The 23,931-nt window shown below is 41.1% G+C and overlaps 1 protein-coding gene across 3 annotated transcripts in view; it reads right to left on the bottom strand.

Moving 5' to 3' along the window:
- Positions 1-23,931, bottom strand: part of fancm (FA complementation group M) — a 149,004-nt gene that overhangs the window by 77,794 nt on the left and 47,279 nt on the right. For 2 of the 3 annotated variants that reach the window (XM_048537195.2, XM_048537196.2), the window contains 6 exons: positions 21,082-21,214; positions 14,294-14,404; positions 12,996-13,094; positions 10,816-11,006; positions 6,599-6,805; positions 5,644-5,890 (listed from right to left, as the gene is read on the bottom strand). In XM_048537195.2, the coding sequence (XP_048393152.2) occupies positions 5,644-5,890; positions 6,599-6,805; positions 10,816-11,006; positions 12,996-13,094; positions 14,294-14,404; positions 21,082-21,214 (988 nt within the window). Of the gene's footprint in view, positions 1-5,643; positions 5,891-6,598; positions 6,806-10,815; positions 11,007-12,995; positions 13,095-14,293; positions 14,405-16,769; positions 16,881-21,081; positions 21,215-23,931 lie in introns of those variants that run through there. The other variant, XM_048537197.2, reaches the window with a different exon arrangement.

Genomic DNA, 23,931 nt, shown 5'->3' with positions numbered 1-23,931 from the left:
GTTCCTAGTCTTGTAGTCTATTGTTTTCCCAAAATTTTAGCTGATTTCAGACTGGAGAAGTCCAGTCTTTTAACTATAAATTTCTTAGAGGGACATAACGTGACAGTAATTTTTCACACATGCAGCATGTTTAACATTGTTCATGCCTCACTACTACAGAACAAGTATTTTTAATGACTTCCTTCTAGTTCTGCTGGATGTGCCTCGACTAAATTTATTTTTTTTTCCCCAACTTTTACTGTAAACAGCTTCTCCATTCCATTTTCCTCTAATCTAGGTTCTCTTACAAAATGGGAATCCTGACATAATTAAATCTGTTTCTAAAAGAATTTTTTGCCTTAAATATTGTCACAAATCAGTTGATGGGGAGCTGATTTCCCCCCTATTTTATAAACCAGACTTGGCCAATTGTAATAAATATTCTTTTCTTTTTTAAAATCACACACCTACAACAGCATAGTTAAAAAGTAGTTTGAAGGAGACAATTACTTCGGCTTCCTTGAGAGAAAAAATGAATAATAATTTTATTACCTAACAACTCAAAAGAAAATAATGAAAGTGGCATTAAACACAATTAATAAACTTAAAAAGGGAAGAAGGCCTGACACGAGGTCAGATCACATGGAACACAGGGAGAACTAGCCATTTGGATACAGAATTGGCTCCAAGGTAGATGGTAGAGGGTAGTGCAGGATTGTTTTTCAGACTGGAGACTTGTGACCAGTGATGTGCCACAAAGATCAGTGCTGGGTTCACTGCTTTTTGTCATTTATATAAATGATATGGATGTGAACACAAGAGGTAGGTATGGTTAGTAAGTTTGGAGATGATACCAAAAATCGGTGGTGTAACGGACAGCCAAGAAGGTTACTTAAGAGTACAACAGGCCTAGAAGTGGCAAATGGAGTTAGCTTAGATAAATGTGAGGTGCTGCATTTTGGAAATGTAAACCAGGGCAGGACTTATACGCTTAATGGTAAGGTCCTGGGGAGTGCTGCTGAATAAAGAGACCCTGGAGTGCAGGTTCATTGATCCTTGAAAGAGTTACAGGTAGATAGGATAGTGAAGACGACATTTGGTATGCTTTCCTTTATTGGTCAGTGCATTGAATATAGGAGTCGGAAGGTCATGTTGCAGATGTACAGGACCTGGTTAGGCCACTTTTGGAATACTGCATGCAATTCTGGTCTCCCTCATAGGATGGATGTTGTGAAACTTGAAAGGGTATGGAAAAGATTTACAAAGATGCTTCCAAGGCTGCCACAGCTATAGGTCAAATCTGAAAAGGCTGGGGCTACTTTCCTGGAATGTCCGAGACTGAGGAGTGACCTGGAAGCCATAGTTTTAAGGTGAGAGGAGAAAGATTTAACAAGGGGCCTAAGGGGCAACTTTTTCACGCAGAGGATGCTGCAGTAATGGAATAAGCTGTCAGAGGAAGTGGTGGAGGCTGGTACAATTACAAAATTAAAAAGGCATCCGGATGGGTATATCAATAGGAAGGGTTAGGAGATGGGCCAAGTTGGACTAGATTATTTTAGGATATCCGGTCAGCATGGACGAGTTGGACTAAAGGGTCTGTTTCTGTGCTGTACAACACTCTGGCTCTATGCTAGCATTTCCTCCTGACTCAAAAAGATGAACTCAAGTCTTACACCAGGACTTGATTTTAATCAGATACTCCAAAGCTACAAAAATTCTGAATTCTTAAAAGGTTCAGTCCTTTGCTGGAGATGCGATTAGTTATACCATTCAAAGAGAAGGAAGTTCTCCCCATCATTCAGGCTAGTCTTCCCGTAAAAACCATCACTAAAAATCAATTGCTCAGTGATATGGATTACAAAATACATGCCACTTAACAACACAACCAATTACACTTCTAAAAAAGCGACTATAAAGCACTCATATTTCTTTCAGAGTCATGGTGGAACATTATAAAAAAAAATACAACTCCACCCCCACCACACAGCCTGTGCCTAACGATTAGCAATTCTTATTTTCTACAACTAACATGGGACAATCCTGTAGGAGATAAACAATCTTAATTTCCTTAAGATATTCTGACAAAGATACATCAGTCTTTAGTCAAGGCCAGAATTGTGTTCTGATAAGATTATACTATCTTCTGTGAATTTTAATTCCTGAGCAGCTAACTGCTCCAATTATTATATTTAACTATCTACCCAATGCATTATTCACTCCAATTCCCATCTGTAAAAATCATAAATGCTCTATCATTGACTAAAAATGTAAGTTGTCACTCCTTATGACTAGCACCGACACGCAGGCTGACTTTGAGTGAAAGAAAATTCAGAAAACACCAAGTAGATTTTAATACACAAGTACACAGTTGAAAACCCAATCTATTGTACAAGAACAGATCAAGGAAAGTTCAATGTTTGTGAAGCAAGGAAAATTCTAAAACCAGATTCATGTTATAAAGAATAACCAAGTATTTCAAGGGAGATAAATCAAAGTTTTGAATGAATTAGAAGAAAATCTTTGTAAAGTTAGTGCTGGCAGAGAAAAAAAATGATCATGAATCCACATACCCCAGTTATTTGTTTTCACAAGTTCCCTCGTCCATGCAGCAATTCACTTTTGAGTTTGAGTGATCTTTTTATGAGCATGAAAGAAAGAGCAGGGTAGAAAAGAATGCCAGCTAAAAAGCGCAAAGTAAAAACTCTGACTACAAATTTGATGGAGTACTAATTTTATTCTATGATAAGCTGATGGTTAATATTTTGTACAGTTCTAAACCGTGTAAACATTTCAGAAGTGCACAATGATGAAGGCATTCTGTCCATCTAACCAGCTTTCTGCAACACGTAAAATATGCATGAATGACAGCTGATGTACAAGATCAAGTCAAAAAGAATAGAGAACAATTCAAGCAATATTCCATGTTCATGTCAAATGAAGACTGATTATGATAGCAGCTCAACACAAAATCTGTAAGAATCACCTGTGTTGAACTATTACATAATTTATACCTGCATTGTCGCCGCCAATTCATATTTGTTCAACTATCTACATACAAGGCTATAAGAACCAAGAGGTTATATCAGTTAGGAAATCAGAGGTGTCTGAAGGAATCTTCTATAGGAGAAACAACTAAGAGATGATCAAAACGACTTTTTTAAAACAAGTCCAACAGGGAAGGGTGTTTCCACATGTGGGTATATCTGTTAGCTAGAAGCCATAAATATTACAAAAACAAGATGCCACCACCAGACACATATTTTTGCCCCCTCCCCCTTATCTGCCTTCCGCAGGGACCCACACTTCCTTCACCCCCAACACCTCCCCACAGCCCTACGGCACCTTCCCCTGCAACCAACGAAGGTGCAAGACCTGAGCATTTACCTCCTCCCTCTCCTGAATCACAGAGCCCAAACATACTTTTCAGGTGAAGCAGCACTACGTTCTGCTCACAAAAAAAGACCCCGAACTACCTATTGCCTGCCACTGCAATGCACCACCCTGCTCCCTGGCCAACATTTGTCTCTGACTTGCTACAGTGTTCCTGTGAAGCCCAACGCAAGCTGGAGGAACAACACCTCATTTTCCACTTGGGGGCCCTACAGCCCTCCAGACTCAATACCGAGTTCAATAATTTTAGGGCCTAAACTCTCCCAACATCCCAGCCCCCTACCCCACACACCAGGCCTTGTCACCGCATGGCCTGCCATTACACCCACTGTTGTTAGTTACTAACAATCCCCATTAACAACTACTCCCCCTCCCAGCCTGATTGTTAGCAACTCCTTTGTCTGTCCAACTGTCTTTCTCTCCCTTTGGGCTCTATCCTTTCGTTTACGCCCTACCCCTCCCTATAACTAATACATGAGGGAAGCGAGAAAGGAACAGAAGGTTCTGCTGATGGGGTTTGAAGAAGTTGGTAGGTACTGTGACAGCCCTCCTCCATATTTTCTGCATACAAACTGTCTTCCCAGCAACCATTAGTTCTGAGGAAGGGTCACCAGACCTGAAATGTTTACTCCGTTTTGTCCTCCACAGATGCCATCAGGCCTGCTGAGCTTTTCCAGCAACTTTGTTTTCGTTCCAGATTTACAGCATCCGCAGTTTTTTTTTGGCTTTTATTTAGCCATAAATATAAAATAGTCACTAATAACAGACGAGGTCAGCACAAACTTCTGTATCCAGATACTGGTTATTATGTGGAATTCATTAGCACACTGAGCAGTTTACAGCAAATAGCACTGGCATTTTAAAAACAAAGCTATAACTAATACATAAGAGGGAAAGGAGAAAGGAACAGAAGGTTCTGCTGATGGGGTTTGAAGAAGTTGGTAGTTACAGTGATTATGGTTTAATAGAGCATAAACATTGAGCCAACTTCTTTTGGGCCAACTGGCCTGATTTGGTACTGTAAATTCCATTTAAGTGCAAGAACAAACAGGATTATTAAGGATATCTCCAAACAGGTTCTTTGCTTATCAGACAAATTCAGCCAAGTCAAATCATTTGTATTGAATATTGGTTCTATAGTTATCCAGAAGCCTGGACTAATAATTCCGAGAATGCCAGTTCAAATCAAACCATGTTACTAAGTGATTTTTTTTTAAAAAGACTGGGAATCAAAAGTGGCGCAGACAATTTTTAACTCTTTCTGCTGTTATAAAAAAAACTTACATTTGTTCAAAAATGTTGTTATGCTGAAGAAACCTGCCATGTTTACCTGATCTGCTTAACATGATCCCTTTGTCCCTCACCAACTGTTGGCTCGGAACCACCCTCAAAATGCCTGGCAAATCACTGTTTATCACACTGCTACTGAGGAAGATTTCAGGTGAATTTTTTTTTAAAATGGCAGCTCGAACAACAAATACCTGTCTTTCTAGAGATGTTCAGTCTCTGAAATATCTCTTTGGTGTCACAGTATCAGATGGGCCTTTTTTTCTAAAACAAGGGGCATTTTAAATTTAATAGTTCACAGGGCGTGGACATAGGTAATAAAGCTAGCATTTATTGCCCGTCTCTTGCTCTTGAGAAGGAGTAGGGAGCTGCCTTCTTGGGCCTCTGTAGTCTATGTGGAGTAAATCATAAGGGTGCAATATAGACCAATTTAAGCAGAGATTTTCTGGCCTAGGTTCAAATTTAAAGAAAAATTTGAAAATTAACAACATTGGTATTAAAAGCTGGAAAAACTTGGCATGGTGGTTGTGTTACATCGGTTATCACACAAAAGCTGAAGAGAGGAAACTGTGAGAATTATAGATGTGTCAAAACTGCATGTTCAATAAGTTACCAAGATGTATAACTGCAATGTCAACACAAGGAGAAGTGATAAATAGATATTTCGGGACTTTATTGAATACTATGTGGTCGTACATAATATCCTGCATTCTATACCCTTAAATTAATTACTTTTGACAAAGCCCAATTCGAATAAATATCAACAGAGTTGATTCCAAACCTCAAAAGTATCAAAATTAAATCTGAAAGACCATTATTTTGAATGTACTTCTTACAAAATCCATGCAACTATACAACATTATATAATAGACATAAGTGAATGTAAACTTACGAGATTAAAAAAATAAGTTAAACTCCATTTTTTAAATTCTGGATTAGTTAATCTATTCACAAATGCTAAAAGTATCACTGAGCTTTCCATCATACCTGAGCTTTTGTGCACTGTGAATGATTCTGGAAGTAAAATATTAGACTTTCTTCCTGATTTTGATGAATACTTTGTTACACTGCTTGATTCATACTCGCCAGTAGTTATGTGCATCTTGTGCGCAACTGGAGTTAGACCATCAGGAATCATGCGTGGACTATTGGAGTAAAGCTGAAAGGTCTTGTTACCATTTCCTAGAATAGTTTTATAAATGTTTCGTTTGGAACACTGGCTCTGGTTGTAGTTCTATAAACACAAAAATATCCATTAACAGAAAATAGCTTCATAAATAATAAAGCATCACTATTTGTTCTCCTACAGTATTATTCAAAATAACTTTGTGTAATTTTACTTGCCTTTCACAACTGCACTTTTCATCTTCCTATCCAGTTGTTTCTTTCCATTCCAGAAAATGCACCATAAACCAACATGCAAATGTACATAACAAAACTAGATCCTTCTTCCCCCGCTCCCCATCACACTCCACCCCCGAGCATGCAACTCTACGTACGCTCACATACACAGAATTCCATTCCAGGCAGACTTCCATTCCTTCCCTCAAATAATTAAATGTATGTATTTATGACAAATCTTAAAACCACACAGGCCAGCCAGGAAATCAATAAAAACAAATCCACTGCAACAATTAGCTATACAATTTTAGAAAGGTTTGTCAGTTCAATCCACGTTAATAAGAAAAAGTTAAACAAGTAAAATATCAATTAGGCTTATTCTTACAAATCCAATCTATACAATTTCTTATACATTACTTCAATTCTCTCATTTGCAACTCATTTCCTAACTAAATGAACACAAAATAACAGACTTACATAAACATTCCCTTACATTTTAAGACGAATTTACGGGCAAAATGTATGCATTTAAGGTATTTGAGAAATTTTTTTGCAACGGTCACAACATTGACTATATTTTCCCAAGTTTTCTTAAATTTACCCGTTCTTCTCGTCCCTCTGCAAGGAGAACCACAATTCTGCCCTGGCGCTTCCGGCCAGTCCGACCCATTCTTTGTACCAAGCGAATGGGGCTCTTTTGAGCATCAAAGCAAATAATGAGGTCTACTTCACCAATGTCTAATCCTTCTTCACCAACACATGTAGAAACCAATGTGTTATAACCACCTTCCCGGAAACGTTTCATAACCTGACACCAGGAAACATGGAAATAAGAAATTTTTGAAGTATGTAAGTGCGATTGACAAATAAGATGATCTTCGTCTTTACAAAATGAGATCTCAGCAAACTAACTTATCCTCAAATTTCATTTGCATCCTGTCCAGAAAAACATCAACTATAAATAAATATGCAGGAAACTTTCAGGGTATCAATATTCTGAATTCAGCTACTGAATACATAAGATTTCTTTTTTACTTTACAACAAGACATTTATGATGCAAATGCATCTCCAAATCCTCGAGAACAATATTCAAAAATTACACAAAGTATGAATGAACTAAAATGAAGCTAGATTTATCATTTTCAGGAAAAACAATATCAACATGAACTATCACTAGTGAATATGGAATGAAATCATACCAGTCAATTGCCTATGGCAATGCACATCTATAGTTTCCAGGTAATACCAGAGGGTGTGGTTTATTTGTCCTGATGTGTACAAGCATTATGAGAACATGCTCCCCAGAGGAGCTCGAACAGTTCATCCACTTCACCAACACCTTCCACCCCAACCTTCAGTTCACCTGGGCCATCTCCAGCACATCCCTCACCTTCCTGGACACCTCAGTCTCCAGCTCAGGCAACCAGCTTGTAACTGATGTCCATTTCAAGCCCACCGACTCCCACAGCTACCTAGAATACACCTCCTCCCACCCACCCTCCTGCAAAAATTCCATCCCCTATTCCCAATTCCTCCGCCTCCGCCGCATCTGCTCCCACGATAAGACATTCCACTCCCGCACATCCCAGATGTCCAAGCTCTTTAAGGACCGCAACTTTCCCCCCACGGTGATCGAGAACGCCCTTGACCGCGTCTCCTGTATTTCCCGCAACACATCCCTCGCACCCCGCCCCCGCCACAACCGCCCCAAGAGGATCCTCCTCGTTCTCACACACCACCCGACCAACCTCCGGATACAACGCATCATCCTCCGACACTTTCGCCATTTAAAATCCGACCCCACCACCCAAGACATTTTTCCAACCCCACCCCTGTCTGCTTTCCGGAGAGACCACTCTCTCCGTGACTCCCTTGTTCGCTCCACACTGCCCTCCAACCCCACCACACCCGGCACCTTCCCCTACAACCGCAGGAAATGCTACACTTGCCCCCACACCTCCTCCCTCACCCCTCCTCCCTCACCCCTATCCCAGGCCCCAAGATGACATTCTACATTAAGCAGAGGTTCACTTGCACATCTGCCAATGTGGTATACTGCATCCACTGTACCCGGTGCGACTTCCTCTACATTGGGGAAACCAAGCGGAGGCTTGGAGACCGCTTTGCAGAACACCTCCGCTCAGTTCGCAGTAAACAACGGCACCTCCCAGTCGCAAACCATTTCCACTCCCCCTCCCATTCTCTAGATGACATGTCCATCATGGGCCTCCTGCACTGCCACAATGATGCCACCCGAAGGTTGCAGGAACAGCAACTCATATTCCGCCTGGGAACCCTGCAGCCTAATGGTATCAATGTGGACTTCACCAGTTTCAAAATCTCCCCTTCCCCTACTGCATCCCTCAACCAGCCCAGTTCGTCCCCTCCCCCCACTGCACCACACAACCAGCCCAGCTCTTCCCCCCCACCCACTGCATCCCAAAACCAGTCCAACCTGTCTCTGCCTCCCTAACCGGTTCTTCCTCTCACCCATCCCTTCCTCCCACCCCAAGCCGCACCCCCATCTACCTACTAACCTCATCCCACCTCCTTGACCTGTCCATCTTCCCTGGACTGACCTATCCCCTCCCGACTTCCTCACCTCTCCTCTCCATCTTCGGTCCGCCTCCCCCTCTCTCCCTATTTATTCCAGTTCCCTCTCCCCATCCCCCTCTCTGATGAAGGGTCCAGGCCCGAAACGTCAGCTTTTGTGCTCCTGAGATGCTACTTGGCCTGCTGTGTTCATCCAGCCTCACATTTTATTATCCCAAAACTATGACCTTCGATTCTAGGTTGCCCCACACAAGAAAACATCCTATGTCAATTACCTTTAGCATCTCATATCTCAATTGGATCTCTGCCCATTCTGCCAACCTCCAGAAAGGCATAAATTGCTCAATCTCCCTTAAAGTAAACCTTCTTACGTCTGCTATCAAGTGAACCTCCTCTGAACCACCTTCAACACAACTATATCTCTCAAGTAAGGCGAACAAAATTTGCACAAAATATTCCAGGTGCAGTCTCATCAATGCTTTGTAATGTTGTAACAATACTTCCCTACTTTAAAACTCTGCTCCTTTAGCAATAATTGCCAAAATTCCATTGGCCATACTCCATTTTAAAATAATTTTCTGTTTCTATTATAAAAGTATGCATTAAAATTTAGAATGAAAATTGCATAGACTTGTCAGATTGAAAATACATTTGTCCACAGTAGGAAACCACACAGTTGGGCCGGTGGGTACAATTCAGGACACATCACATCATGCAGCACCCTCACCTTTCCTCATCACCAATATTAACACCAAATGAACCCCTGGCACAGAATGGGACTCATAATTTAAGTGTATTAAGCAACAAAACAGACAATGGATTTGCTGGAGAGATCTAAATTCAAATGATCAGTCAGATTTTTAATAGTAGAAAAGGCTGGATGTGAGTTTGCTCGCTGAGCTGGAAGGTTAGTTTTCAGACGTTTCGTCACCATTCTAGGTAACATCATCAGTTAGCCTCCTATGAAGCGCTGGTGTTATGTCGCGCTTTCTATTTAAATAAAAAATAAATAGAAAGCGGGACATAACACCAGCGCTTCATCGGAGGCTCACTGATGTTACCTAGAATGGTGACGAAATGTCTGAAAACCTTCCAGCTCAGCGAGCAAGCTCACATCCAGAAATTCAACCTGAGCTACAAATCTTCTCAAAACTCGCTAGTAGAAAAGGCATCAATGACCCATAAATAAATTAATTGTTTGATATGGCAGGTTTAACTACAGGCACATATTTGTTGGCAAAGCAGTAAGTGAAGTTACACATTTAGAAAGTTTATTTCTCCTTAGACTGTAATGAAGCTGTAGAATCAATTATGGAGATCTTGAGCGGACTGTTCTCATGCAAGACAGCATGAGGTAAATCTTCAAAATCTTTGATTACAGCAGAAACATTGCAGGCAATAAAGGGTTAAATTTGCAACTTCCTAGAGGTAAACAGTTTTGAAGGGATGAATTGTCTTTTTAAATTAAAAAGATGGTTTTTCACGTTAGTTGGTGCCTCAGAAGGTCTGGGGTGGAGGGAAAACAATAGGATGGGTCTTTGCTTAATCTCATGAAGAGTGCCTTCATTGAAAAAAGGGTCTGGATCGCTTGATAAATTTCAAATGAAATAATTTTGGCTCCTGGTTTCAAAGGTCATTCATAGAACTTACCTTGGTCACTTGTTAAGAAGCCTACCATTAGGGGGTTTTGACATTTTGGATCAAAAAAATTGATTCTACTTCTTGTTGAATAACTTAGTTCCCACTTCATGCAATCAGAGAAATCACGTATTATCACAACAATGTGTAAATATCACAATCTCTCTCATTCTTGACATGCTGCCAGTTTTGCATTAATTGATCACTTGCAACATTATAAAAGTTTCTTAAATACTTTTCAAGCATGCATTCACACAATCTTAAGTTGCTCCTTCAGTGTAAATTATTGGTGTGGAGATTCCATGAGTTGTTAAATTGCTCACTGAATTTACAATGCTTAAAGGATAATAGTAACGTATTGAAAGTTAAAACTGATTAAACATAGAACGGATTGAATTTTATATTTAATTTAGCAAGCTGGAATAATATGGTTACAGAAACTCTCATTTTGGGTATTTGTAATGAGTAGCTCTCTCAAGGGGCATATGAAAATGTCTTCCCTTTCTATTGAGGAGAAACATTTCATTCAAAGTATTTTTCCACTGTATACGCTTGAATAAATTTTTGACAATACAAATTTCTCAGAATGCAGACTGGTGTTTAAAAGTTGCCACAACACAGGTTACCTCAAGTTGTTCCTTCTGCGTAAATCCTTTTGTGTTCTTTCCTGAAGAGTGCCCAACAAATGTCATGACTCGCACCAGAGGGTCATGTTTGCTGAGCATCTCAGCAATCTCTTGAACACTATCCCGAAATGAGGAGAAGATCATAACACGAGTATTTACACCACTATTCTTTCCTTCAGATATTTTTGGACCTGAAAAGCAGCCAAGTGTAGATAATTAGTTTAAACAGCCAATGAGGCAGAAGAAATCAGATCAGATATATTGCACTGGAGGCAGTCCAGCAAAGGTTCACTACGTTGATGCCAGGAGGGTGGGCGGGGGGGGGGGGTGGTGGTGATGTGGCGGGGTGGGGGGGGGGGGGGGGGGGGGGAAATGAGAGGTCGAGTATATTGTCCCTCTACTCATTGGAATATGGAAGAACGAAAAGGTAGCCTTATTGAAGCATGCAATATTCTTAAGGTAGCCTTGGGAACCGCTTCACAAAACATCTACGTTCTGCTCACAAAAAAGACCCTGAACTACCTATTGCCTGACACTTGAAAGCCCCACCCTGCTCCCTGGCCAACATTTGTGTCTCTGGCTTGCTGTAGTGTTCCAGTGAAGCTCAATGCAAGCTGGAGGAACCACACCCCATTTTCCACTTGGGGACCCTAAAGCCCTCCAGACTCAATACCGAGTTCAATAATTTTAAATTCTAAACTCTCCCAGGTCCCAGCCCCACCACCCCACACACCAGGCCTTGTCACCACATAGCCTGCCATTACACACCCACTGTTGTTAGTTATTTAATGACTATTCACCCTCACAGCCTGATTGCTAGCAACTCCTTTGTCTGTCCAACTGTCTTTCTCTCCCTTTGGGCTCTATCCTATCATTTACGCCTTACCCCACCCACCTCCTTATTTTCTGCATATAAACTGTGTTTTCCCAGCCACCATCAGTTCTGAGGAAGGGTCACCGGACCTGAAACGTTAACTCCATTTTTCTCTTCACAGATGCTGCCAGACTTGCTGAGCTTCTCCAGCAACTTTGTTTTTGTTCCAATATTCTTAAGGGATTTGACAGGGTAGATGTGGAAATGTTGTATCCCTTTGAGAGAGTCAAGAACCAGAGGACATAATCTCAGAATAAGGGGCTGTATATTTAAAACAGAGATAGGGGAATTCCTTCTCTCAAAGGGAACTGAATACAGGTAGTTCTGCTATAAACGAGTTGATTTGCTCATATAATTTGAATCAAAATTGAGAACTACAAGCAACACAGTTTCCTCACCAGTGCTGAGTGTGCGCTCCATTTCCAAAAACCCCAATTGGAGGAGTCATCCTCCACATAATATTTTTTGCCAATTAATTCCTTTTGAGCCTTGTTGAACATAAAAGTTTATTAGAATATATTTTTTCAACAAAAAAAAGGATGTTAACTGCAAAACTACTGCCCAGTGAAAGCATGTGCAACATTTCTACAATGCTATAAAACATGTTATAACTGAATTTAATTTCTGTAACTGTGCTACCACATTATCCAAACCTTCAGCACCTTTCCAACATTAAAACTCAGATGAAGAGTGTAAGGTACAACCAAATAGCTGGGCAGGTGCAGCCACAACTTCTCACTGGAAACTCATCAACATCTGAATTTAAGATCTCGGATCATTATTGCCCATACATTCCAACATTGCAACACACACCATCCTCCACTCCCTCCGCTAATCAAATCACTTACCAAATCAAACCCACGGTTCACCATTGTTTAATACACAGGTGAAAATTCCTGGAATTCCCAGCCTAATACCATAATTGCAGCAACATCAAAATGACAACAGGATGTCAAGGAACAGGTTGGTTTCCAATTGCATCAGTGATAAGTACAGAAATGCCAGAAGCACCCAAACGCTGATCCTGAATAACACTACGGCGCTCAAATGTCCACCATTATTCAGATATAGAATTTGAAAGTAACAAAGTAGAGTAGGTTTTATACAATTTAACTGCTTTGCAATTACAGACAATGATTAAAATTAAGACAGTCCCAGAAAAGATCATTTCAGTAAGTGATTTAGAAGAGATTTAAAATTAAAATAGTATCTTAGCAAAATTTCATTGGTAAAAATTAGATAAAGAAACAAATAAATTCTTAAACTTTATTTGACAAATCAATACAACTGTTTAGATACACCTTACCTCCAGATTCAGCCCAAGTCTTGAAGTGTCCCATGACAACCTCTTCAAGCTTTTTTAGTTTGGGGTGACTGTAGAGGAATTGTTTTCTGTTTTCAGACCCTGAATAAAGCATTTTATGAAAGCATTTTGCTAGTGAAATAAATGTTGATAAGACACGTGCAAACAGTCGTAATTCAAACAGACACAAACATTTCACAATAAGGAATGATGAAATAACAAAATTAAAATCATAAATGAAGAAAGTCTCTAGAGTCTCTCAGAATATTAACAAATGATGGTATTTCTATGGAAAGAAAGTGCTGACACTTTACTGTTCCTCATTAGATATTCTGAATGCACGTGATAGAGGAAGAGATATATAAAAGAGGATTATTTAGATATAGATATATAATATATAAACTTTTGCATATACTTTTATATAATGGAACAAGCATATACTTTTATATAATGGAACAAGCAGTCCATTCGGACCAAACTAAATCTACTTATACAATGTATAATGTTGAAAGTCAACTTTGATGTTTCCATCTGTGACTTGCAACAAACATGAAAACATATTTTTGGCAGGATTAAATGTTGACTTGTATTTCATTTTCAGCACCACACTGAATCATCTCTGGAACAGTGAGTTAATAAATGTACAGGTTCACTTGAAAGGAAACAAATTTATACAAGTAGGCCATCTCACTGAGTATACCACTTAAAATTTACGGCAAAACATGGCAATAAAACTTCACGGTAGCTATCATTATAGAGCAACACATGACTCTAGGCACCCTGCCAATTCTCTAAAAGGTCTGTAAGGTCAGTTTATATCACTTTGGTTTTGTTCTATCTGCATTGAAGTTCCTCGTCATCCAGCAGTCAGAGCACGGTGAATACGGGTAGCAAAGGATGTCTTCAGTTCATTTCGTATCAGATTTTATAAGTTGAGTATTTAAAATTCTGGGTTGATTTTTACAATCTTCAAAATGTAATTATTTTAAAGTGCAACACCAGTTAACGAATGGCCCAGATCTGAATGGTCAGAGACAGACATACCCTCAAAGTTAATAGTGAACGCTCAGGCATTCCACTGCACTGACTCTATGTGAATTGCCAGGGAAGTTTAAACCTCTGACGGGCAACTCCCCAGCATCCTGGGACCCTCACACTCACTCACGAACATAGTAAAAAATATTATTTAAATGCCACAAACCGTTAGCAAAGAAAGTGGCCGCTAATGCTGTGTAAAAGGAGTAAAAGGTAGAGCAAAAGTGAACAAACTATTCAAATGGAAATATAAAGCATTACGGTACCAATTTGTGAATGAAAAAGGCTGCTTCCACTTGAAAACATAGCTTTCAACTGTTCATACAACTCTCTGAAGTCAGTATTTTTGCACAACTCATTCCGCACTCGTGTCATTCCTGTAAGAAAGTATTTCAGATGTGTGAAGTGTGTAAAACACACAACTCTTACAAAAAAATGAAGCACCTCTATTTATAAAATCTGCTAAATCTAGAACCTTCATTCAAGAGGGCTAATGTAAAAGCACAATACCAGAGAAAAAGAATTTAACATTTGAAAATGCTCCAATGTAACAGATCTGTTTGTTTCAAGAAACGAGAGTTTGCAACTAAACTTTAGGAACACAACAGAGTTAGATCGGTTCATCAAACTGGCTGCTTTCTCAGAATCATGTGTATTTTGCCTCATAAATTCCATCAAATATATGCAATGTATCATAGGAAAGTTCAGTGTAATTGTGCCTTCCTTTCTTTTCTACATTCTTTCAAAGGATAACCTTTTTATTTAGTTTATGCAGGTGTGGACATTGACAGCTGGGGCAACATTTCTTGCAATATCCCACTTGCTCCTCAAGGTACTGGTGAACTGTCTTCTTGAACCACTGTAGTCTGTGCTATAACTACACCCATAGAAATGTTTAGAAGGGTTTTCCAGGATTGTGGACTATTCAACAGTGAAAGAATGGCGATATTGTGCGCCAAGTCAGGATGATGTATGACTTGAAGGGGAAACTGCGGGTTGTGCTGTTGCCATATGTCTGCTGCACTTGTCCTTCTAATAGGTAGTGATCTGACGTTTGGAAAGTGCTGTTGAAGAGGTCTCGGTGACATCACTGCAGTGCAACTTGCAGTTGGTAGACATTGCTACCACTGCACATTTGAGGTGAAACGAATGCATGTTAAAAGCAGGCTGTTTTTTCCTGGCTGAGATCAAACTTCTTGAATGTTGTTAAAGCCACATGCACCCAAGTCGCTGACACTTTTGACTTGTATCATGTAGATTGTGGACAGACATTGGGAAAACGGAAATTGAGCTACTTGCTACAGACCTCCTTTTGTAGCTACAGTATTCATAGGACTGGCCCAGTTCAGTTTCTGGTCAATGGTAACCCACCCAGCAATAACAATGCCACTGAATATCAAGGAGCAATGGTTAGATTCTCTCCTTACTAAAAAAACAAGAGAAAGAACTCATGCTGGAAATCAGAAACAGGCAGAAATTTCTGCGAAACGCAACAGGTCAGCAGCACTCGTGGACAGAAAGCAAAATTAAAATTTCTGGTCCAGTAACCCTTCTTGAAAAACGCTGCCTTGGTGTCAAAGTCGATCACTCTCAACTGTCCTTTTGAGTTCAGCACATGTGTCCATGTTTGGACCAAGGCTATATTGAGGTCAAGAATGGTCACTCCTGTTAATACTGTCATTGGCAGCTGGTGAGGTCAAAGTCAAGCAGATTCTGCCCTGCTCTTAGTCCCATCACCACCTATCACACTCAGTCTTGCAGCTGTATCCTTTAGGAGGTCTACCACCCAGAGTGTATTGTGTCCTTGACACCATCTGTGCTTCCTCCAAATGGTATTCAACACAAGCATGTGCTGATTCATTAGTACAAGTCAGGGGATAGGGGAACAAGAGACAGAAAAAAAATTGCAAGTGCAATGAGAGCTCATGAGACCAACTGAAGAACATGAGAAAGTACGAGAAAGCATGACAACATGGCAATGAATGAGCAAGATGACATGACGGTGATATCTGGCTCAGTCATATGAGAGGACTCATACTGTCGGATGTTGCGGACAAGTTTGTGGAACACTTCTCCCAACTTTAGCACAAGCTCACACACAACACTAAGGAGGATGATTCGATGTTGACAGGCATTTGATATTTTTGTTTTTAGCAGTTATCCACTTCCTAGGTAGACCATCCACTTTCGTTCCATTGGTTAGATTTTGTAGCAGTTTCATATAAAGAGTGGCTTGCTAGGCCATTTCAGAGAAAGTGAAATGACATCAACAAAACTGCACATCTGCAGAGTCACGTGCAGGCCAGATGAGGGAAGGGGCAGATTTCTTTCCTTGATATTAGGTGAACCAGATGGATTTTTACAACAATTGACAATGGTTACATGATTATCATTAAAGCCAGCTTTTAAAGCCAGACTTTATTGAAATAAAAGCTCACCATCTGCCATGTTGGGATTTAAACCAAAATACCCATTTGGCTGGGGATCCGAATTACCAGTCCATTAGACAGTACATTATGCCATCTCTTCATCCTGTAGCTCTTAAACAATTTCAAGAATATTTAATTACTTCTGTATATTTTTGCACTATTGTCTTAAATCAGCTGTATACATTTTGAAAATATATTTTGCTCTAAGTCTATTTAAGAGTTTTAAACAGTTTTATTGGATTCATATAACAGAAGAAAACCATGTGAAAGTAATAATTAAGAGTGCAGTCAGCACCAGAGCAAAGGCACTCACCAATAATTTTTAAGAAAATCTCATTGACCGTGCTGTCAACTCTAGCAAGAACTTTGCCTCTGTCACTGAGCAGTCATATGGCAATTGTGTGCAGCATCCTGTACTGAAACTGGAGCAATGACATCAGACTGCTTGGACAGCTTAATGACAATAACATCGAAAGATTTCACACATACATACAACAAAAAAAAATTGGCATATAAAATGGGAAGGTAGAAACTAAAATACTCAAACTTCAAAATAATTTTTAAAATATAGCTAAAAGAATCTGAATTATTTAATAGGATTCTATAGCAAAGGTATTTTCTAGAGCCAGGACTGTCATTCATCAGATTTTATTAATTCCAACTGTTTGAAAATCAATCACAACTGGTTGTATGAAATGCAAAATTTTGATGGCATTTCTAACTGAGACGTAGAAATGGGGATGAAGTTCTTCCTGATTTCAATGGCTTCGGCAGAGGAACAGTGCAACCAGCAGTGTGTTAAACTGAAATTTCAAGATTTCCACATTAATCAGCACATGCCAACATCTTAAAGCAAAAACGGAAATTGCTGAAGAAACTTCGCAGGTCTGGCAGCATCTGTGGCAAGAAAACAATTTATGTTTCAAATCCATTGACACTTCTTAGGAAGTTAGGCAGACATAAGGTATGGTTGATAGTAAACCAGGGAAGGAGAAAAACTAATAATAGGGACCATGTGTGGGTGAAAATGGATTGACTGCTGAAAGCAGACTGCATTTTGACAGAACCTGGGATGTGTGTGAGGGTAAAGGACATGGAGGGTGGTGTTTCAGGTTCTAAAATTAAGTTTGAGTTCTGATGGCTACACGCTCCTTAAGTGGAAAACAAGGTGCTCTTGTTCCACCTTGCACTGAGCCACAGTGGTTTACTGCAACGGGACCTAGACAGAAATGGTGGCAGGGAACACCGTGGTGTGTCGAAGTGGTAGGCAACTGTAAGTAAAGGAGTCAGCCAGTCTACATCTAATCTCCCCAAATACACACTGGATGAAGTGAATTGCGGTAAATCACCACTGTCATCAATGAGGTGCACGGACTCCTGTATATTTGGCCGGGGGGGTGGGGGGGGGAATAAATGGGCATGTGTTAACATTTCTGCAATTAGAAGTAGAGAGATATACAGCACAGAAAGACACCCTTCAGTCCAACTTGTCCATGCCAACCAGATATCTGATATAAATCTAGTCCCATTTGCCAGCATTTGGCCCATATCCCTCTAAACCCTTCCTATTCATCTGCCCATCCAGATGCCTTTTAAATGATGTAATTGTACCAACCTCCACCACTTCATCTGGAAACTCATTCCACATACGCAACACCCTCTGTGCGAAAAAATATTGCCCCATAGGTCCCTTTTTTTTCATAATCTTTCACCCTCACCTTAAACTGATGCCCTCTAGTTTTGGGCTCCCACATGCCAGGGAAAAGACCTTGGATATTCACCCCATTCATGCCAGTCGTGAATTTATAATCCTCAATAAGGTCACCTCTCAACCTCCGACACTCCACGGAAAAAGAGCCCCAGCCCATTCTGATTCTCCCAAAAGCTCAAACTCTCCATCTCTGGCAACATCCTCGTCAATCTTTTCCAAATCTTTTCAAGTTTTACAACATCCCTCCTGCAGCAGGGAGACCAGAATTGAATGTGCTAATTCAAAAGTGACCGAACCAATGTTCTATACAGCCACAATATGACCTCCCAACATGTACACTCAATGCACTGACCAATAAAGCCAAATGCCTTCTTCACTATCCTACCTACCTACGTCTCCACTTTCAAGGATCTCTGAACCTACACTAAGTCTCTTTGTTCAGCAACACTCCCTAGGGCCTTACCATTAAGTGAATAAGTCCTGCCCTGTCATAGATCATAGAATCCTTATAGTGTGAAAACAGGCCCTTCGACCCACAAGTCCACACCGACCTTCAACGCATCCCACCTAGACCCGTTCCCCTATAATCCTCCTAATCTACACATCCCTGAACAATATGGGCAATTTAGCACGGCCAATCCACCTAGCATGCACATCAATACTGACTCTTGTTCACAGAACATTAGTCTGGGTTTCTGGATTACTCATCCAGTGACATTATTACAATGGCACTAGCTCCTCAGAAAACAGCAGTGGAGGTAAGCTCAGACAGGGAATTAGAAAGAGGCAAGATTGGAGCAATGGTAGTGGCTTAGTGGGTAAGTGGAAGGGAAGGATGTGACAGGGACAATTACACAGATGGCCTTAATCTTAATGGCAAAGAAATTCAAGAGTTCCATGAGATTACTGGAAGTCTTCATCCCTGGATGTAAGGGGCAGGTATAGTAAATTCAAGTAGAGAGTGAATTGCAGTGGAAAAAGAAAAGGCATGTATTCTAGGTTGATCCTGGAATAGTGAGGGGTTCATGCAACAAGAGGGCATGGCACAGGGTATACTGCATCTAACCGGGTTTGATAAATAGGACATTTATGGGTCAATTATTTTTAAGTCTTTTTGACTTAACAAAGCAAGGGTGTGGGCAACATGGAAGGGAAACCAGGCTGAGAGACAAAAAGCCCTAAAGAATTCTCCAACACCTTAACTGCGCTTTGCTTCATCATACATAACTACAGTGGAATCAACCACATTTGGGTTTTTTTCTCAATTAACAGAAATATTGTCAAAGACTAAGTGTCTTTTACCATCTGTCAATGATTGAGACAGTGAACAAGGAACGGTTCAGGAGCAACTTGAAACCAAACAACAAACTGAGGAGATGGGGGCAGGGAGAGAAATTAATCCATCAGAAATCTTTCTATGAGCAAGCTCTTGTAGTTAAACCACTCAACCATGTCTCCGCAGCCCTGATTCTCGTTCTCTTTTGAAACAAGTTTCCTCCATTCCGAAGGTTGCAAGAACAGCAACTCATATTCCCGAAGGTTGCAGGAACAGCAACTCATATTCCGCCTGGGAACCCTGCAGCCATATGGTATCAATGTGGACTTCACCAGTTTCAAAATCTCCCCTTCCCCTACTGCATCCCTAAACCAGCCCAGTTCGTCCCCTCCCCCCACTGCACCACACAACCAGCCCAGCTCTTCCCCCCCACCCACTGCATCCCAAAACCAGTCCAACCTGTCTCTGCCTCCCTAACCGGTTCTTGCTCTCATCCATCCCTTCCTCCCACCCCAAGCCGCACCCCCAGCTACCTACTAACCTCATCCCACCTCCTTGACCTGTCCGTCTTCCCTGGACTGACCTATCCCCTCCCTACCTCCCCACCTACACTCTCTCCACCTATTTCCTTTACTCTCCATCTTCGGTCCGCCTCCCCCTCTCTCCCTATTTATTCCAGTTCCCTCTCCCCATCCCCCTCTCTGATGAAGGGTCTAGGCCCGAAACGTCAGCTTTTGTGCTCCTGAGATGCTGCTTGGCCTGCTGTGTTCATCCAGCCTCACATTTTATTATCTTGGATTCTCCAGCATCTGCAGTTCCCATTATCTCTTTCCTCCATTCCTTCCTGGTTGGCCTTTCCAAAATGCAGCACCTTACATTTGTCTAAATTAAAATCTATCTGCCACTCCCTGGCCCACTGACCTACCTGATCAAGGTCCCATTGTATTCTGAGGTAACCTTCTTCACTGTCCACTATACCTCCAATTTTAGTATCATCTGCCAACTTGCTAACCATACTTATGTTCAGATCCAAATCATTTATAATAGAAACAACAAAAAAGTAATGGGCCCAGCACCAATCATTGTGGCACACCGTGGGACACTGGCCTCCAGTCTGAAAAACAACCCTCCACCACCACCTTCCGTCTTCTACCTTTCAGCCAGTTCTCCCTATAAAGGGGTGACAATGTGGGGAGATGTTAGGATGGAAGAATGGGCCACAGGGTTCCAGAGGAAACAATCCCTGTGGAATGCTGACAAGGGAGGAGAGAAGAATGCTTCTGGCAGTGGCATCCTGCTGGAGGTCACCAGAATACCGGCTTATGATCCTTTAAATGCATATGTTAGGAGAGAGAGAAGTCAGGACCAGGGATACCCTATAGGTATTGTGGGAGGGAAGATAAGTCTGAGCGTAGAAGTGTGGGAAATGGGTTAGACACAGCTAAGGCTCCTGTCAACCACAGTGGCAGGGAATCTTTGGTTGAGGAAGATGGTGTTCATTTCTGAAACTCTCCTGAAGAAGGGGGCATCAAACATATGCAATAGACAGAGAAACTTCCTTCAACATGTCTATACTAAATGCCATGAGCATCAATTAAGTAAACTATTGTAAATTACTCTGCTCCTTTGGGTCATTACCTTTGGATCCATCCATAATGCCTTCCAAATAGCAGTATAATGATCGCATTCCCATTTGTAACAGAAGTTCATATCCGTGATAAAGACTAATGCAAACAGCATAATCTCCTTCCACCATACCTCGTTGAGCTCCCTGAAACATTCATGAAATTCAGGTCAGTGGAATGACAAGCACTCGATAGCACTTATTACTAACAGATGCCTATCACTGTGGAAGTCGGCAATAGGCTTAGACAGTGTATGTGATTTCAACTCATGGGCTGAATTTTGTAGAGCCTATTGGGATAACCAAGAATGAAGGCACAAGAGAAGTTTCTCAGGGGGCTGTGTATTAGATCCCTGACATCTAAGTAATTAAATCAGCAGCAGATACGTAACAAAAAACTTACACATTAGCAGCAGGAGACTTGCTCCTTAGCTTAATTGCCCACTTGTATACTATATAAATGCAATTTGATTTGCCATCCCAATTTATTGAAACTCATGTACCTATTGTAACTTGTGTAATCCATCCAATGAAAGCTGATATAAAAACAAAGTGCCAGAGAAACTCTACATATTTAGCAGCATCTACGAAAAGCTAATACTTCAAGTCCAATACAATTCATCTTTAGAATGGAAGCGGGCTTAAAAAGATGCTTTTTATGCTGTGGAAAATGGGGGGCAAATGCAGATGTTAGAACTGCCTCATTGCTGAAGGCAAAGAGAGGGCTAATGATAGTAGAGAAGGAAAGCTTACAGATGTTAATAGGAGGTGTTCTGAGTAGAAAATACGTTAGCTCTGCCAGAAGTAAGCCTATGCATAAAATACAGCTTGGGGGTGTCAGATAATCAACGTTCATGGTCTGAAGATGTAGATTTCAATATCCAGAATGGAAGGCTGTAAAGTGCCAAAGCAGAAAACACTGAGGTTGCTTTGGGACAGAAGAAAAGTTAGCTTGACAGTACAATGGCGTTTGAAATGACAAACAGCCAGAATGTTGGGGTTATTCTTGCTGACAGAGCAGAAGTGTTCTGCAAAGCGATCACCTCAGCTCCATTTGATTTCACCAATTTCGAGTAAATCCTATTTTGGCAGCAAATACAGTTTAAAAGATGGAAAGTAGGACAACCAAATCCATTCTCTACCTGGCAAGTACATTTGAGACCTCGGGCAATGAGGAAGGAGACTGCAAAGGGCAAATGTAACACGTTTTGCGATTATGTGCAAAGATTTATTAGTAGAATGTCCACAGAACAGTGGTGTAAGGAGCGAAGGATGGAACCTGGGTATAGTACAGTTTATGGTAACTGCAGAATGCTGCCAGACGAGGAAATGGAAGTGTGTGTTTGGTGGTGATCCTACTGGTATTGGTAGAGAATGATCCTTTGAATGCAAAAGTTGCTGGAGTAGAAAGTGAGTAGAGTAATATTATCATTGTTCTGGAAGGGAGGAGTGCAGAAGAGCAAGAAATGTGTCAAACACAGTTGACAGCCCTATTAACAGAACAAATGCTGGTGGTGGGGTGGGGTTTCCTCAGTTAAGGAAAAGGAATACAGAAGCAGGTGACTGTCTGTGTGGAGTTTACACATTCTCCCCATGTCGGCATTGGTTTCCTCTGGGTGCTCTGGTTTACTCCCACAATCCAAAGATGTGCAGGCTAGGTGGATTGGCCATGCTAAATTGCCCATAGTTGTGTAGATTGTGTGGGGGGGGGGGGGGGGGGGGGGGGGGGGGGGTCTGGGTGGGATGCTCTGAGGATCGGTGTGCACTTCTTGGGCAAAAAGGGCCTGTTTCCACACTGTAGGAATTCTGTGATTAAGAAGCACTCCTGTGAAGTGAGTATAACAGATGTGACAGAGATGGAGAACCAGAAGAACAGGATAGAATTTTACAGGAAGCAGGGTGTGAGGAAGTGCAGTCAATGCAACTGTGACAGTGGATTTGTAAACAGATATTAATGGATATTTTATGGAATCAAAAGTCAAAGCAGTATCAGAGATGGATTAGGTGAAGCAGAATTCAGAAAGTACCACTCATGACATTATTGATGTACCGCACAGAGAGTTCTGGGAGAAGAGCCAAGTTTAGATTGCTCCACATACCCCACAAAGAGACAAGTATAACTGGGTCCCATGCAGGTAGCCATAGTCAAACCTTTCCCTTGGAGAAAGTGAGACATATTAAGAAAAAATTGTTCAAAGTAACCAGGCTGAAGGAGGGGAGTGGCAGATGGACACTTCCATCAGGCCTCCTTTCAAAGGCAAAGCAAAGTAGAGAGCACTTGGACCCTTCAGATGGAAATAGCAGTGCAGATAGACTGTGCAACTGGGGCCAGAAATCTAGAAACTGTGAAACTAATGCAAAATGTTAGAAAAAAATGACAAATGCAATGGGAAGAGACTAGATTTGGAGAGATAGAAATAGAAGTCAAGATTAGAAAAAGCAACTTCAGTGAGACTGGGCCAGGTGAAAACTATGCATCTGCCAGCAGTGTAGTTTGCAGGCTTTGGGAAGAATGTAGAAGGATGTGTGGACCTGGAGAAAATGAAGAAAAAAGTTGTGGAAGGAAGATCTCTAGGAGATGAAGCACTGGGCTCAAAATTTAAAGGGTTTACATCAACTGAAATGCAGATAGGCTGTCCACCAAAAAGCGATATCACAGATCAGTCCCTAAGGAGCGCACACTTAGCAGGATGCCCTTCATCCTCGAGTAATGTAGGAGATGCGCCAGTTAAACCTGCTAAAGCCACCAACTGATCTGAGTGACAGGAGAAGAATCTGCTCCTTGGGGTTCAGAAAAATGATTTATTATTTGTGACCCTTAGAACTCTTGACCAGGAGATTCAAATTGCAGAGGTTCCTTAAAA

Source organism: Stegostoma tigrinum, chromosome 10 (genome assembly GCF_030684315.1).
Source record: "Stegostoma tigrinum isolate sSteTig4 chromosome 10, sSteTig4.hap1, whole genome shotgun sequence".
Taxonomy (NCBI): Eukaryota; Metazoa; Chordata; class Chondrichthyes; order Orectolobiformes; family Stegostomatidae; genus Stegostoma; species Stegostoma tigrinum.
The sequence above is the reverse complement of the archived record's forward strand: the minus strand, read 5'-3'. Positions and strand labels throughout refer to the sequence as shown.